Source organism: Lagopus leucura, unplaced genomic scaffold (genome assembly GCF_019238085.1).
Source record: "Lagopus leucura isolate 7727_CA_CO unplaced genomic scaffold, USGS_WTPT01 Super-Scaffold_100008, whole genome shotgun sequence".
NCBI classification, from domain to species: domain Eukaryota; kingdom Metazoa; phylum Chordata; class Aves; order Galliformes; family Phasianidae; genus Lagopus; species Lagopus leucura.
The window spans coordinates 34458241-34474528 of NW_024962265.1; the positions used below are offsets into that span (position 1 = coordinate 34458241).

Genomic DNA, 16288 nt, shown 5'->3' on the forward strand with positions numbered 1-16288 from the left:
GCTTTTTTTTTTCCCCACTCATCTCTTCCATCTTCTCGGTTGCTGTGATTTTTAGGTCAGGAACTCCCCTTGGAGAATTTTACACTCCAAGTGGTTCGTGTTGCCCTGTAAGGATCACATTACAACCTCCACTGTGATGAAGGCGTGTGGGAGGGTAAGGGCAGAGGAGGTGATGCATAAACACAGTCAGCTATACGGATTCTGGTCCTTCTGCAGATTGTGGCTCCAGTTCAGCGTTTCAGAATGCTTCAGAACACAAAAATCCTTAACTGTCCCTTTGACCTAAGCTCTTTTTCAGCATTTGCACTCCTTATGGGTTGTTTCCATTTAAAGAAGAAAAGTATGTCAGAAGCAGGTACAGACTTGGAGACTTAATCAAGGAGACTATACGACCTGGTACCTATGGCAGTCATGAGACTTTTCTGTTCTTGGTGCAACCCTGTTTATTTACTTTATACAAAATCCTGTTTCCCTAAGCAGAATAAGAAAGAAAAGTACAACCAAGCGAGCTGCTTGCACGGTACACAATACCCACATCCTCCTCTCCAACACAAATCTCTTTGGCCATGGTTTCACAAAACAAAGCATTCTGCAACAATGCTGGCTTGCAGTGCTCCTTCTCCCAAGCCCCATTCCCATGCTGCGAATTCAATCAGGGACTTGATCTGTCTTCAGAAAATTCTGCAACATATGCCTTGCTGTTTTCTCAAACTGAATAACTTTGCCAGCCTAATTCAAAAGGAGTGCCAGCACAACGGAGGGAGTAGCAGCATCAGATTTGGCATACTCTGCTGTATGAAGAAGCTACACACACTGCATTAGCCTTGATGTCCCTATCTGTTCGTGCTCAAATCTCTAGCCTCCAGACTGCCCTGTGTCTACTGTGACCTAGTGGGGTGCTGCAGACAGCAGAAAGCTTCAGGAAGGAAAGCGAGGAGGGCCAAGAGTCCAGCAACTGCAGTTGCTATCTCAGGAGAATTTTATTCAATAGAGCCTCAGCCAGTTTTACCCAGAAACAATATTCCTTAATCAGGATCTAAATATGAAAGTTTGAATGTTCAGCTAATGCTGTCATACCAGTCAGCAAAAGTGATGGCAGCCACTCCAGTCATGTAAAGTAGCATTCATCTGTGAAGTGGTTTTCACAGTCATTACTGAAGAGTAAACGAGGCTCAGCCTGGATCCTGCTGAGTTTAGGACACAAGCTGTGAAGAGCAGATGGGTTATAGTTCCTTCCCCCATCCTCTGGTATTTAGATGGCATATACCCTTCAATAAGCTCTTTGTCCTTCAGAGAATGCCCTGCACTGGTGGTAACCACTGTTCAGTGTTAGAACAGCTATAGGCTGGCTTTCAGTCAACAACTGCAATGTATAGTAGTCAGTTCACTGGTCACTACTGGGATGCACACATCATCATGAAATAGATCAAAAACATATCTGAAAAAAAAAGGAAAAATTAGACCCACAGCATCCCCCCCCCCCCCCCCTTTTCTGACTGGATAGAAAGGCAAGATGCTGTGGATCTCCTGTTAAAAATGACTGGAGCACAAACATCTGTACTAGCTGTGCCCGCCCCTTGTCATGGCAGAAGGTAGGTCCATTCTCTAGGTGTCAGTGGTATAACCTCCTTGTACAAGAGAAAACAGCAGCAGGAACTCAAGTCCTGAAAGAGTTTGAATATAAAAGCAAAGAACTCTATATGCCTAGAAGGAGTAGAAGAGCCTTCACAAAAGCTCATTGTGTTGGACTAGTTCAGCTCATGGTGGGATGCAGAAGAAAATTTCCTTACAATCAGCAGAAGGAGAAGCAGGTCAGCTGGGTCTGCATCTATAGCAGCTATCAGCAATTATTAAATCTTCCTCTGCATGTCAGACATTCAGTAACGTGAACATTTAATTTTGGTGCCCATCAGACTTTCTGAAGACCTTTACTCTTGTTTATCTCTTATCCTTTCGTAACAGCTTTCAGCTACAGCATTGGCCATAAGACACTTTCTGCAAAGATGCAGAAGACATCTGCTGTTTGGGGTCAACTTACAAGTGCAGGAGAATTGAACTAATTCAGTGTAATTTTAAATAAATTCATGTCATTTGACTGATGTATGGTTCTATGAACTCACCTGTCCACTCGTAGCTGGCAGACAATGCTCAACGCATCTACAACTCCTTCTTCCTTCAACTGCTGACAACCAATGGCAGTGGCGATAAAACACCCAGTTCTTCCTATACCAGCACTGAAAAGAGAGCAAAATTTAATGAGTGGAGCAAACTGACTGAAGGAATTAATTGGAAAACATTACACAGACAGGGAAAACACTAAAAATATGACGTGTTAAATTGCTGTAACCAACAAATTCCTACCAAGGAACCTCATTTTCATAGATAGAAATGAAAGGGTGAGTTCTTCCAGCTGTCAAACTATTGTGGGCAATTCACGAAGTTTACACACTTCCCATCTGCACACAAGTGTATGGTTAGAAAAGCAATCTCCATTATCATCACAAAGTCCAAATATTCTCTAGCATAGTGTAGGCACTGAGAAGGGCAAAAAGAAAAACCACTTTAAAGGCATAAGTTAAAGGGACTCTACACTTGAAGTCCTCAAGGACAGAGGAGTTCTGCTCTTCCTCTAACCACAAGGGTAAAAGGACCAAGAACTATGCTAATGAAGTTAACATTCTCTCCTATGATTCTGCGGGAGAGAAAAGGATTTGATACCACAACTCCAGGTTTTACTGATGCCTGCTTGGAAACAGCCATTACAGCCATTATTTTTACCTCCTTGAGCCCCCAGCACTTCTGAAAATCTCTTCCTTGACTATTGGCTTAAGGAATGTGGAATTCGGTGCAGCTCTTCCCTGCCATTCTGCATGGCAGGGAAATATGAGGAAAAAAATTAAATGGATTTAGGTCCAGGTGTCCACGCCTGGCTTTAGAGGAAACAGCCAGTTGGTGCCTTGCTTTCTTCATCTCTGCAATAGGTATGAATGCCGCCTGATCCATAAGAGCATTGCAAGTGTTATTTAAATTAAAGCCAGGAAGAATACACTGTCTTAGATGAAAACTTGATATATATGAGTGCAAAGTGTTAGCAGACCCACACCCATTTGCTACACCTGAAACAAATCACAACCTACTCACCACAGAATGAAAGACAGGAGTGCTTTAGGGACTCAAGAGAGAACACATCCCTCTGGAACTGAGTATTTCCAAGAGGACTCAGCAGTGTTAAATATGTGAGGATATCTAAGCCTACCATGAGGGGTTAATGAGAGATAAATTTGGCAGTGTAAGAAAAGATCAAGTGAGCTGAAGTTCCTGAGTTGACAGCCAGTCTTCTTGGGCACTGGTATCTATGAGATGTACCAAAAAAGAGAAGGACAGAGTTTATAACAATAAATTTGTAGACATCTGTCTGATGCACAGAGCTAACAAGTTTAAACAATTCAGATGTAAGTGAAATTGAATTGTGGGACAGATTGTTGGTGAATTTGGCTTCACTGACTAAATAGGGTTAAATTAGTTTCTTATTCTATTTCTTATTCTTAAAATTTAAATAATTTTAAGAAAAAATCTCTCTATCTAAAATAATCAAAATATATTTGCTCTCAAAGCCCCTTGTTGCCATTAAACTCAGATTATTTTGATAGATACATATGCAAAGGACAGATTTTAAGGAGCTGTTTGCATTGCTTATCACACGCTTTAAATGAACGACATGAATGAGGAAGCTTATATATCTTTCCAGTTAATGCCACTATAGAGACTGTCAAGACTGACTTAAAACTTTTTCCCTTTGGAAATTCTTTTATTTTTGGAGAATCAGAGCTGCTGATTTCAAGGAACAAAACAAATGTTCACTCCTTTTTCATGTGTTTGCAGACCAGGAACTGCTGCTTTGCTAAGATGATTAAAGCCCTCCTCATATCCCAAGTCCTGAATGGACTCATCAGCGAAGTCTGTAAGACAGCACCCTATGCTGAAAGGCTACAAGAAGACACAGAGAAAAAATGATTTTTTTTTTCCACTCATGTAATAATTCCAAGTTTTCAGAGATTATTAAAGCTCTTCTGTTTCAGATTAAGGATAATGCTTGAGCATGTCCTGTAATGATCCATTAGAAATAACTGAGAATTGTGCATTTCTATCTCAGGTCTGAGAAAGTGTGCACAGGCTCTGTAAGGACTGGATGACCTCGCTGGCAACTCAGAATAAAAAGGAAGAAACAATGTGACAAGAGAATGTGGTATGAGAGGGTTTATCCATTTTATTGCCCATTGCGTAGTGAGTGTAGAGATAGTTGTGTTGTTACTGAACTATTGATTTAATCAAGACATAGATCTTCAATCATGAATAAATTCCTGTTCATAATTATAGGCCTTGCTGTCACATGTCTCACACTGGAAAGACACATTGTTCCTCTGGTGCTTTGACTATAAATGCTATTAAGAGGGCTAGACTAGATAATAGGGTGGTTCATGAAGTTGATGGGTTTGGATGAGTTAATTTGAGGATGGGCAAGTGGAGCGTTCCTACTTCTGAGTGAAGATGGAGAAAGGATACTGGTAGGGGTAGTGAGCTGATTAAGGTATAAAACAGAAGGTAAATGCCTGCGCTGAGTGACATGACACCCTTAGTAGAAAAATGGGAACCTCATTGTCCATCCACAGATTTGTGCATCGTTTAGGAAAACTACAATTCCTGATGAAAACAGCTGGATACAATTTAGGAAAGTTCCTATTCATCACATTCTGGATTTGCAAAATAATGTTTAAATCTGGCTTCCATTTCTCAACTCCAAAATGTAGAGTTGAATAGAAGTGGCTCAAGATGAAAAGCTCAGGTTTTGATGGACTTGTAGGAATAAATGGTACTATCCCAACTGTAAGAGATGTATCGTGTCTATGAGACAAAGGAAGTAAGGAAACACTGAATTCATTTTATTTTCTGTTTTGCTTCACCTATATTTTCCCACCAATATTTAAGTTTAGCCCTACTTCCTACTACTTATATTAGAAGACAGGGCAATGAATCGACACAAAACAATAAAATGGAACGTCCTCAGAATGATTGCAAGGACACTGATTGCGAGCTCGTTATAATTTGTGTTAGTAACACTCTTCTCTTGAGAACCTTCTGCCTTTGTGAAAATGTTCACAAGTTTTACTACTGGTGTGTTTTGGTCTGCAAATTCGTACCCGATGTCTGTATCTTACATTTCATCCAACCAGTCACATGGCATTGCCTCTGACTTAGCTACATAGTAATGTAACAAGATAAAAAAGAAAGCAAATCATGAACTTGAAACAGAAGCAAAATCATCTTTCCAGCTGGTCTTTCCAACACAGAATTAATTAGCAGAAATGAAGAATGGTTCAGAAAGGATTTGCTAGCAACAAGGGAATTCTATCCAAAACTCACAAAGGAACCGAAAAAGTCAATTAGCATGAGGAAGATCTGGTGAATTTTACTCTTCCCTCAATATGCTCTTTGTTTAGGACTGTTTGATGTCATTTTCCATGTCAGTTCTTGAAGAAAAAGGCTGCAAATTACCTGCAGTGCACGACGATGGGCCCTCGGGCAGGTGCTTCCAGCCTGTCCTCCTCTACATCCAGCATCAGCTGCAGCAGTGGCTGGGCACTGTCAGGTGTTTTGTGGTCAGGCCAGGATGTGTACCAGTAGTGTTTCACACTCCGAGACTGACTCCCTTGCTGGAAATAGCATCAAGGTTTTTTATGCATGCTTGTGGTGAGCAGTTCTTTTTATTTTTTCTCAATGTTATGGTAAGAATGTCAAGAGAGATTTAACAATTTGCTTTTATTAGACTGAGGGGATACAACTGAGGGGAACAGACATGCTTCCAGGGACACAATTGTAAGCAAGGTTTGTGCACTAGAAATTTTGGCTGTTTTTCCAGGTATGTAAGCCGTGCTGAGCCCATTCTGTATTGTCACCCAGTTCAGACTCTCGAGCAGAGATTGTTGCTACTTCAACAAGCAAAGAAGGTAAACACAAGCTATAGTAACTTGTATGCTTCCAGCCTGGCAATATGGCTTTGATCCACATCTGGCAGTCAGAGCTGAACCAAATCTCCCCAAATCTCCCACGTCAAGCAAATCTCCCCAGGTCATCACTTATTTATTGCAAAGCTCCATTGGAGCTCGTGATGGAGTCCTATAGCACATAAGCATTATATGGGCAGTAACTTAGCATCATGGGAGCATCTGCCTTATTTTGCACAGTTAATGTTTAGTCAGAGCCATGAAACTATGAAGTTTTCTTTATGCACTCCTTATATTTTTAGTTTCTCAAATGGGCTATAGAGGCACCCTGCATATAACATGGACAGCTTATCATTTTTTGGCTGATGCTGTGGTTCTTTCATTAACTAAGATCCCTTTACTTCATCTTGGCAACACTAAAAGAGATTCAAAGCAAATTTAATTCAAGAGAGTGAAATCTGGACGTTTTTGAAGCCTTTTTTTTTTTATTGTCAGAATGATACAAAGCAGCAATATGATGTGTTCCACAGCTTTGGTCTCAATTATACCTTGCAGCTGCTTCACAGCTCAGTTACTTCTCTTGTAAAAATGTATGCTCTTTGAAAAAACAGTTTAATTTTATTTAAAATTGAAAACATAAAGCATTAGTAACAAAGCTTCTCAGATGCAGATTTTTACCTTTATTGTGAGCTGACGGACAGTATAGTTCTCACATTCTTGCACACTGTTAACAAGGACTTCAACCTTCCCATAGATTCCTCTTTTTTCTGGCCAATAGAGCACGCACTTCTGGAAAGCAAACATTGGTCTCGTCAAGAAACTAAATTCTGGAGCCACATTAATTTTTACACAGAATTTCTTTGCCTCAAAAGTGCAGATGAATTCAACCAAAGCGTTACTGACAGTGGAAGCATTCCTAAATAAGACATCGTGGGCTTTTTAATTAATGACTTAGGCCTGATTTTCAGGATCTGAGTTCTCAAATACGAATCTCTATCACTGAATGCTTACAACAGCTGTTTTTATTTTTAAAATCTCACTGAGGTTCAATTGAAGGAACTATTTTATATATTCAAAAATTGAGGATGATTTTTTTCCCCGAAACCTGAAGATTTATTAAGTTTACTCTTTCTAAAAGGGATTTTCTCCTGAGTAAGATGTTTAGAATTTGTCCTGCCCTCACAAGGCTTTTTATCCTGTTTACTCTCCTGAGCCACGATAAAACAAAGCGTGCAGATGTGCCCTAAGTGCTTACTGAATTCAGCCATAAGTGTTTTGCCTGAGATGTCATCACTTCACTATTATACATGGAACAGTCTTGCTACAGTTACACAAAATTAGATTGAGAATTCTTAATGACTCGGTAGTGTTGTATTATTTCAGCAGTGTATCTGACAAGAATCTCCTGAAAAAATGATGAAATAGTATCTTAAGAGTGAACATTATTTTTCCCCTGCAATAGTATATTTTCAGATCAACTGTAACTTCATATTCATTTCCACTGAAGTATCTCTATGCTTGAAAGCAAACATCCCTGTCATTTAAATACTTTCCTAAAAATAGATGCTCATTAAGTCACAAGTATAAAGTGTGTGAGAACCACATTTTTTGAAACAATGCTCATTTATTAAATCAAAACATAATGTCTAAAGAAAACATTCTCTTTAATATTCGACACAGATTAAAAACAAAACAAACAAACAAGAAACCCCAAAAAATCCAACAGTGAGAGAACAGACAGTCCTACAAGAACAGGAATCCCCCAAATTGTTTGCATTTCCTCAAAAACACTTGCTGAAGGAACAGTAGCTTACACTGCACAACAAAATGATACAATCTCTAATGCAATTAATTGCCACAAAACACAGCTCCCAGCAAATTCTGCTAAAAACGAGCCAGAAACACATCTGACTGTGTTCAAAGTAAATGCCAGGCTTTACCTCCAGGTGTGGTCTTTCAGCTGCTGCTGATCCCACCAGCTGATAGAACTGAATGCAAACATTCCTGCTGTATAAATACTTCTCTAAAAATAGACGCCCATTACCTTTAGAGTGCAAGGTGTGTGACAGCCACGTTTTCTGAGATAAAGCTGGCCAATCTGGCTGGTTTCGTTCAAATCAGAGAGTTTCATTCAAATGGAGAGTTACTCGAACATCTTAAATTCGGTGTCTCCCCAAGGACACCAAGAATGGCAATAAAATACTCAGAAAACTGTATGAAAAAAAAGCATTCACCAGTTCCACAATCACCCCATGTGACACACAGCTATTATCATCCGCGAGATCTGCAATTCATGCCCCTCCCTGGGAGTGTAGTTTTCAGTGCTAATATGGGAAAAAGTCTAAATACACAATTGTACCCTGACAATCAACAATAGTTTGGTCAACCCCTGAGACTTCTTGATAAATGAAAGTATGCAATGCGGGCTACAAAGCCTTCAGGGTGTCCTGAAGTTTTTCTTGACTCTTTCCCAGAACTGTAACTGGCAGCTTGTGCTGGGTGGACAATGAAACGGGACCGTCCATTACAATAACTTTCATTTAACAGCCCATCTGCATTTAATGAGATACAATGGATTATTTTTAACACAGTCTCCATGAAGTTTTTTTAAAGTTCTGCTTGTTACTGCTTTAACAAACAGCTTGAAAATAGAGTTGGGACCAGATATGTAAGAAGCTATGTGGGGAAATTAACATTTTTGAAGGTTTATTTTAATAAAGGGATAAAGGCGAAGGTGGGAGGGATAAATAGATAAGATAGACAGAAAATAATATAGAAAATCCCGTGAGCAAAAAAAAATTGCCTCAAGCTATTACTTGAACCTAAAAGGAAATTCCACTGGTCCCAGGTCAGTGTATTTTAGACCTGGCCAAAAGCCAGATGCAGTGGTTAAGAAGGCTGTTCCGTAACCTCATGTCTGTAGTCAGTAAAGGCTCATCGCCCACTGTATACACCTGAAAAATGGAATAATTCACTTGCTGTTATCATGATAGTCCCCACTTTTTTTTCTTTTTGCTGGTCCTGTTCCTTCTGTTCTTACAGGCATCTTAGCATTCCTTTAAGCACATTCATCCTTCACAGCACTTTCTAAATAGGTCACAGATTTGTGAGCTTGGGGTTGAATTCTCTACACAGTCAGCAAACACATAAGAGCTATGAGCAAGATACTTTAGAAGTTGCTTAAGCTAGAAAAAAATATCCTCAACCAACTTGCACGCCAGCAAGAAGCTGGGACTCTTCTTTCTTCTTGTAGAAAATCTCGTCTTCTAACCATCTCTCAAATTCCCCCTCAGGTCGCAATTGCACTGAGTAGCAATCTGCTGGTACTCTCAGCTAATGATTATTTATTTCTGACCTGGTGCCTGACCCTGGCACATTCCCTGGCCAGAGCAGGAAGTTCATACAACAAACAGCATCTCACATGACTTTTAATTTATTTTGGTCTTTTTTCCTGCCCTCTTTGACAGGGCCGTAGGCTTAGGTTCTCTTCATCCCCTGTTCTGCCTCCTTGCATCCCAGCCCTCCCAGCTGGGCTTTACATATCAGCTCTGGAGGTGGATCTCTGCAACTGAATGGGACCTGGCTCCACCTTGGATCAGGACTGGCACCTGCTGTTTGCCACTGTCACCCTGTGATCAGGAGCATGGGATTTTGAACTTGTCAGAAAGTGCTTCTGTTGCAGTCTGGTTCTCCCAGACAGCTCTGCTGAATGGAGGAAAGATTGCTCAGCTGATGGATTATTTACTTGCTTTACTTTCTCTGAATTTGAACTCTATGAACAAAATTGGTTTAACAATTCTCAGACATTTGTGATGGTGCTTTCTTTCAGCTTCAGTTCTTACCTTGCTTATTTTTCCTTATGGCTGTGACAAGAAATTTATACATTAACAGCTTCTATCACCAGACAAACACACAACTAATGAATAATTAGGAGAAAGCTTCAGTTCCACAATCCCTTTTTATTCCTACCCTCTATTTACTGCCAGTAACTCAAGCACGAGAGATATATTTTAGGAGGGATTGCACGATTTGCATTTATATACAAAAATCCTCAATGTTAGGACCTAATCTTATTAAGTTTTTCCAAAACCTGAGACATCTCAATGGTGCCGATACTCAAATTATGACTACTCTTTAAAGATGCTTATGTGAACTCTGCAAAAAGTACAGTTTCTGAATTCCAAAATCTATTTTGTTATGCATAGATAAGAATGCCTAGAGGCCAAGGGAAAAATGTTGCAGAAAGAGTGATATGAACTTTAAACAGTGAGTTAACAAGATTGTCCTAGATAATTACTGACAACAAGATTTCCGTAATCTGAGTAGAATAAACATGCATTGTTTAAAGCATCTCTCAGTACTAGTCCTTTATTTTTGCAGAATGCTGCAAATACCTTTTATTTATGCTTCCCAAAATATGTTTCCTGATTTACAAGTATTGTTGCTAGTGTGTTTTAAAGTAAACAAGACGCATATTATCTGTGGGATACATAGCATGACTATGGTTACATTGCTCTGTTGTCTTGAATAAACAATCAGTAATATATGAAATTCACATGTCTTGTTGATAAAACTTTGTAAGAACATGTCTTATTAGAAGATTAGAGATGGCAACCTTTTGTGGGTCATTTAGCCCATTCATTAAGAGGTTGAATTGTCCTCTGGAGGTTACTACTGCTTTTTCCAGTTCTGGTGCCCCTAGCACAAGAAGGACATGGAGCTGTTGGAGCAGGTCCAGAGGAGGGCCACAAAGATGATCAGAGGGCTGGACCAACTCCCCCATAAGAAGCTGAGAGCATTAGGACTCTTCAGCCTGGAGAAGAGAAGGCTCTGGGGAGGGCATATAGTGGCCTTCCTGTACCTGAAGGGGGCCTACAGGAAAGCTGCAGAGGAACTTTCTATAAGGGCACGTAGTGACAGGATGAGGGGAAACGGCTTTAAGCTGGAAGAGGAGATTTAAACTAGATATCAGGAATAAATTGTTCACTGTGAGGTGGTGAGACACTGGAACAGGTTGCCCAGTGAGGCTGTGAATGCTCCCTCCATGGAAACATTTAAGACCAGGCTGGATGGAGCTTTGACCAACCTGGTCTGGACAGAGATGTCTCTGCCTATAGCTGAGGGGTTGGAACTAGAGGATCTTAAAGGTCCCTTCCAACCCAAACCATTCTATGGTTCAGTGAGGTCACCTAGATTAGTTGAGATACATTTTCATTCATATTAATCCTAAAATTAGAGCCTAGAATTCCAAGTTTTTAAAATTATTTGTTCAAGTTGAAGTTCTCCTTTACAAGGGCAGGCATAAAGAGCTGAGGCCTTTTAGCCTGGAGGAGGCTTTGGGAAGACCAGATAGTGATCTTTCAATGTCTGAAGAGATGCTGTAAGAAAGAAGGGGACACATCTTTGCAGCATCTGTTGTGATACGACAAGGGGAAATGGTTTCAAACTAAAAGAAGGGAATTTTAGACTGGATATGAGGAAGAAGTTTTTTACAGTAAGTGTGGAGAGGCACTGGAACAGGTTGCCCAGAGAGGTGGTGGATGCCCCATCCTTGAAAACATTCAGTGTCAAGCTGGACTGGGCTCTGAGTAACTCAGTCTAGTTGTAGGTGCCCCTGTTCATTGCAGGGGAGTTTGATTAGATTGCTTTTATGGGTCCCTTTTAATGCAAGCAATTCTATGATTCCTTTGCTGTGCACTCTCCTTGGACAGGCAGATTTCCAACCTGTTCAGACACTGCGTTCACTTGAGTAAAAGTTTCACAGATTCTGTTTAAAATGCTACAGACATCGTTTATTATTATTATTCTTGCTTACAAATCAATTTTCATTTTTCGTAAGAGTTCAAAATGAAAAAGAACCCAAACAATAATTTTTTGTTCCATGTTTCCTCACACAGCTGAAATATAATAAATATTTTGCTTAGCGCTCTACTTTCAAACTATGTTTTCATCCATTTTACAAAAAAATCTTATCACAGTGAGTCCTAACCATTTTTAATCTCAAGATGGAACTAACTCAATTGGAATCTGTGTTTACAACCATTTTACACATTTCCCCTTCCTATGGCAAATTCGTAACCTTGGTATATTCAACTAGGGCATTAATGTCCCAAATAATTATATTTATGCTAAGGACATAACTTTATTGATGAGCTTACTGTTTTCCATGTGTGTTTTGTTTCATTTTAGAGCTCCCTCTCTGTATGTTAGTTAGTACATTTTAGTACATTACAGCTGAAGTGCTGAGTGATACATCAACTGAGGAATGGGTCCTATACCTATGAATCTGATCTGGGGGTTTGTTTGTACAGGGCTATATGTGGAAAAGCACATGAACATGCTTTCAAGTATGAAGGCATTTGTATGTGTGAATATTACAAATGCACCTCCCCGAAAATGAGAGGAATGCAGCAGACAGCAGAAAAAAATAATCAAGTACTATTACATTAATTTTGTTCTTACCCTCTCCATAGGCAGCTAATACTTTAACAGTTAAATTAATGTGGTTGAGCTTAGCAGTTAGCCCAAATGTTTTCTTTTCAATAGCAGATCAAGGCCTAAGAATGAACGCGCTAATGGTGGGAGAGTTCCTAAGGTTTCTAGACAGGGCAGGACAGCTTGTGCAAACAGAGCCCCTCTCTATAGCCTGGGAACTACTTGAGATTCCACCCCCCTTTCTATTAGGAGGAAATGACCACTGGCAGGCCACAACAATGCGGATAAACACCAGAGCTGAGGGACTGCGTAACTCAGGTAAACACAGGGCTTCCTGACACGTTGGAAATCACTGAGCATTTCTTTCAAGTCATTCTTCTTACACAGTGTCAGATGTGAGTGTTTAAACAGTCAGCATTTCCTCAGTGAAATACTTATTCTTTTGAGCAGTTACATCGGGGTGAGTTTCCTATATTTTCAGAAGTAATGCTTTTAATGTAGGCTTCTGGGGACTAACATGAAAAGTCTAGTTCAAAACTGCACCTGTTTTGGAAAGAAATCTCTGGATGTTTTCCAGCACCAATCTGTATTTTATATACACCTTAAAATCACCTGGATTTAAAGCCACTTCATGTTAGAAGTGCTTCATGTTTCCCTGTGACAAAGAGTCAATTGGTGGTCAAATGCAGAAGGAAGGAATAGTACGTCAAACAAATCCACCTTTAAACTGAGCAGTGAGTTTGTGTGCCTTGGAAATGCACACACAGTCTTAGTCCCCTGATCTCTGAGACTGGGAACTTTGTCTGAAAAAGATCAATCTCTTTGCCATCACATTCAACTGAATTTAAAGTGCAGGGTGGTGAGTAAGGCAGAGGCAACATGGCCCTTGTGCTTACCTGAAAACATGCTGAAACATGGTAGAAACACCTGCCTGGAGTAGGGAAGAGCTACTTCATCTAGAGCTACTTCATCTATCAGTTTGGACACAAGAAAGAAGGTGAACTCTTTTACACCTGTCTCTCTTCTGCCACAAGCCCTATAAACCACTTCTGTAACTTTCAAACCCTCAAAATAGAGCTTTCTTTTGGTTGCAACTCTCCAAATCACAGGAGAGTGGTATTTATTCCTCGTGTGTGGCAGTAAAATCTGGCACTACCAAGGAAAGTCTGGCAAAAATGTACACAAATACTAGATCAAGCTATTAAAGATATAGTTGAGAATCACTGAAAGTCACTGGTTGTATAACAGGCAGCTAGATAGCCATTAGCCATTCAAATGCAATTGTCACCTGCAATTGGTGTTAAGGTAAAGAGCCATATATTTCCACTCCAGTTAAGTCTCCCCATAGTACTGGCATTTGGGAGACCAAACCATATTTCTGGGATAATCTAGATGATTTGTAGTATGTGGAATTATTAGAAAACTGTTGTTATAGCAAAGAGTAAACTTCAACCATGCCAAGAAACCTCTAATTGTAATACTACCCATTTGTACATCTATTCTTTACATAACAGAAAGTAATCAGCAAGAAGGCCCAGAAGCAACCGACAAGTAAACAAGGTGTTTCTTAATAAACTATGAACCCAACAGCACAGATTTCAAAAATGTAATTTCTGTCTTTTTTTTTTTTTTAATATGACTCTTCTGATGGCTGTGCAATTGCAACTGGTGGGTATAAGAACACTGACGTTTTTTACGTTGCCCATTAACAGGTATTTGAGGGCTGGTTATCTGCTGGTTTTCTTTCAAATCTGCTAAGGTTCATTCTATAGCATGCAGCAGTATTGGAAAAATTTCTTGGTTTGGCTAATTGTCATACCTCATTTTTTTCTTTCAGCTTTGTGATCATAACAATGACAGGGCTGTCCTCTTGCCAAACCATCTGCCAGAAGTCATTCACAGTATTAATCATGGGTCCCTGTGTTGCAATGAATGCCTTCTCTTTACCTCCATATCCCTGGTTTAGAAACAGGCACAAAAACATTTACTTAAAATTCATGTTGTCAGTCAAAGTCACAGGTGAAGATTCTAAGCAGAAAGAGGAATCTGGAATTAAAAAAAAAATAAGTTATTTGAGCTGAAAGCAGTTAGAGCAACAGTAGAGCAGATCAGAAATTTTTCAGTAGAACAGTTTTTCCTCTGGGAACTACTGAGTCGATGAACTGAAATGATCCTAAGCATACATCAGTCCCTCTCAAATTTCCCTGCTTACTTGGCTTCTTCTAGCTTATTCTGTTCTGTGAGGTATTGGAGGTTTCTATCATCCAATGGTACTTCGGTTCATGATTTATACTGCTGCAGTGTTTGCAAGATAGTTTGCAGTCAAGATGCCATATTAAAAAAATGAGAAAAATAAAACTTTCCTCTGAATCTTCATGACAGGAAACAAGATTTTAAATGCAGGACTGTTTGCAGAGGCAAAGACTGTTCACTGCATCTTTGCTAAGGGAAAAGTACCTTTATGAGACCTTACAGGAGGGACAGCATCAGTGCAGGGAGTGCTGAGACACAAAGACAGGCTGAGTAAACAGTGGAGAACCAGAAGGGAGGGAAAGGCAGGAAGAAATAGGAAAAAAAGAGACTGCCTTTTTATTCTTCAGATGAAAAGGAGAACTTGTGAGTTTAGGCAGTGGCAGAATGCCCAACAGCAGTGCAGATTAAGAGCAGCCTGAAGAGAGAGAATGGAGATCTGCTTGAGGTGGTACGGGGCCCTCTAACCACAGCTATTCCTTTTGGGTAGCTTTCTCCCTGCTCACACCCTTCTGCACTGTTATCCACTGTATGGAACAACAGGATAGATCCTCAACTGGTATAAACAGTTCTCCCTCTACTGACCAATTTGACTGAATGTAGTTTGTCAAAGACAGGTGTGTCAGGACCCCAGCCAGACTCATGATTTCATTTCTTGGGTTTGATTTTTTCTGCAATTGCTCACACTTCTACAAGTGACAGCAGAAGAAATCATGGTATTTTGGCTTTCAGGGTGATGGCATGAAGGACAGGGATATTTCACAGGACTCAAAGCACAGTCTGGCTGATGGATGAGTTGTGCTGTTACCCTTCAGAGACAACTGCACTGCTTATTTACAAGGTGATGTCCTTCATACAAAACACTGAAAGGACAGGATGTAAAATGAAGCAGAGTAAGAGGTGTAGTGGATGTGAAAATACATATTCATATCCTGCTATTTAATTAAGCAGCATTATTGTTGAGCTCAGAGGCCATAATTTCAGTTGCAGTAATATGTTCAACCCAGCTGAGGATCTCTAATCAAAATATTTGATTTTCCATGTAAGGGACTATAGTCCTAAAACATTACTGAAGTATTTTCTTAGTATTGTCTGCCACATCCACTGTGTCACAAGAAAGCTCTGTGTGTGTGTCACTGAGGTATAACTATCACTTAGAAATAATAATTTCCAACAATGTGCTGGTAAAGTGTACACATCATGCAACCATTCAATACAAGGTATAAACAGGTGAATAATGTGCATCTTGGTGCACACATGGATATTTAATACATCTGCTTAAAATTATTTTCACAAACTTTCACAATATTTGTTTAATTAACTTGTGATTTCAGGAAAGTGAATTGCTAGAGTATGAAAAAGCCATGATCACTGAACTTGTTTGTAGATAACATGACTGCAATGAGCAATCATGGAGCTTATATTACTGTTGACTCCGATCTTTTCTTTATTGAAATATTGATACGTCCTTCCTGTAAGGCAGTAAGACAACATAAAACAGTAAATACTGAAGTAAACAGGAACAGTAATGCATGTATTTCTTAATATTTTTAAATGTATTTGATAACCTTTTTCTTCTTGCATCTATTTTAGCACATTGA

At 39.7% G+C, this 16288-nt stretch overlaps 1 protein-coding gene across 1 annotated transcript in view; it reads right to left on the reverse strand.

The window, feature by feature from the left end:
* PTPRR (protein tyrosine phosphatase receptor type R) overlaps positions 1-16288 on the reverse strand; it is a 147278-nt gene that overhangs the window by 5498 nt on the left and 125492 nt on the right. The window contains 4 exon segments of the mRNA XM_042872921.1: positions 2121-2234; positions 5554-5711; positions 6681-6791; positions 14257-14394. Coding sequence (XP_042728855.1) covers positions 2121-2234; positions 5554-5711; positions 6681-6791; positions 14257-14394 — 521 coding nt within the window.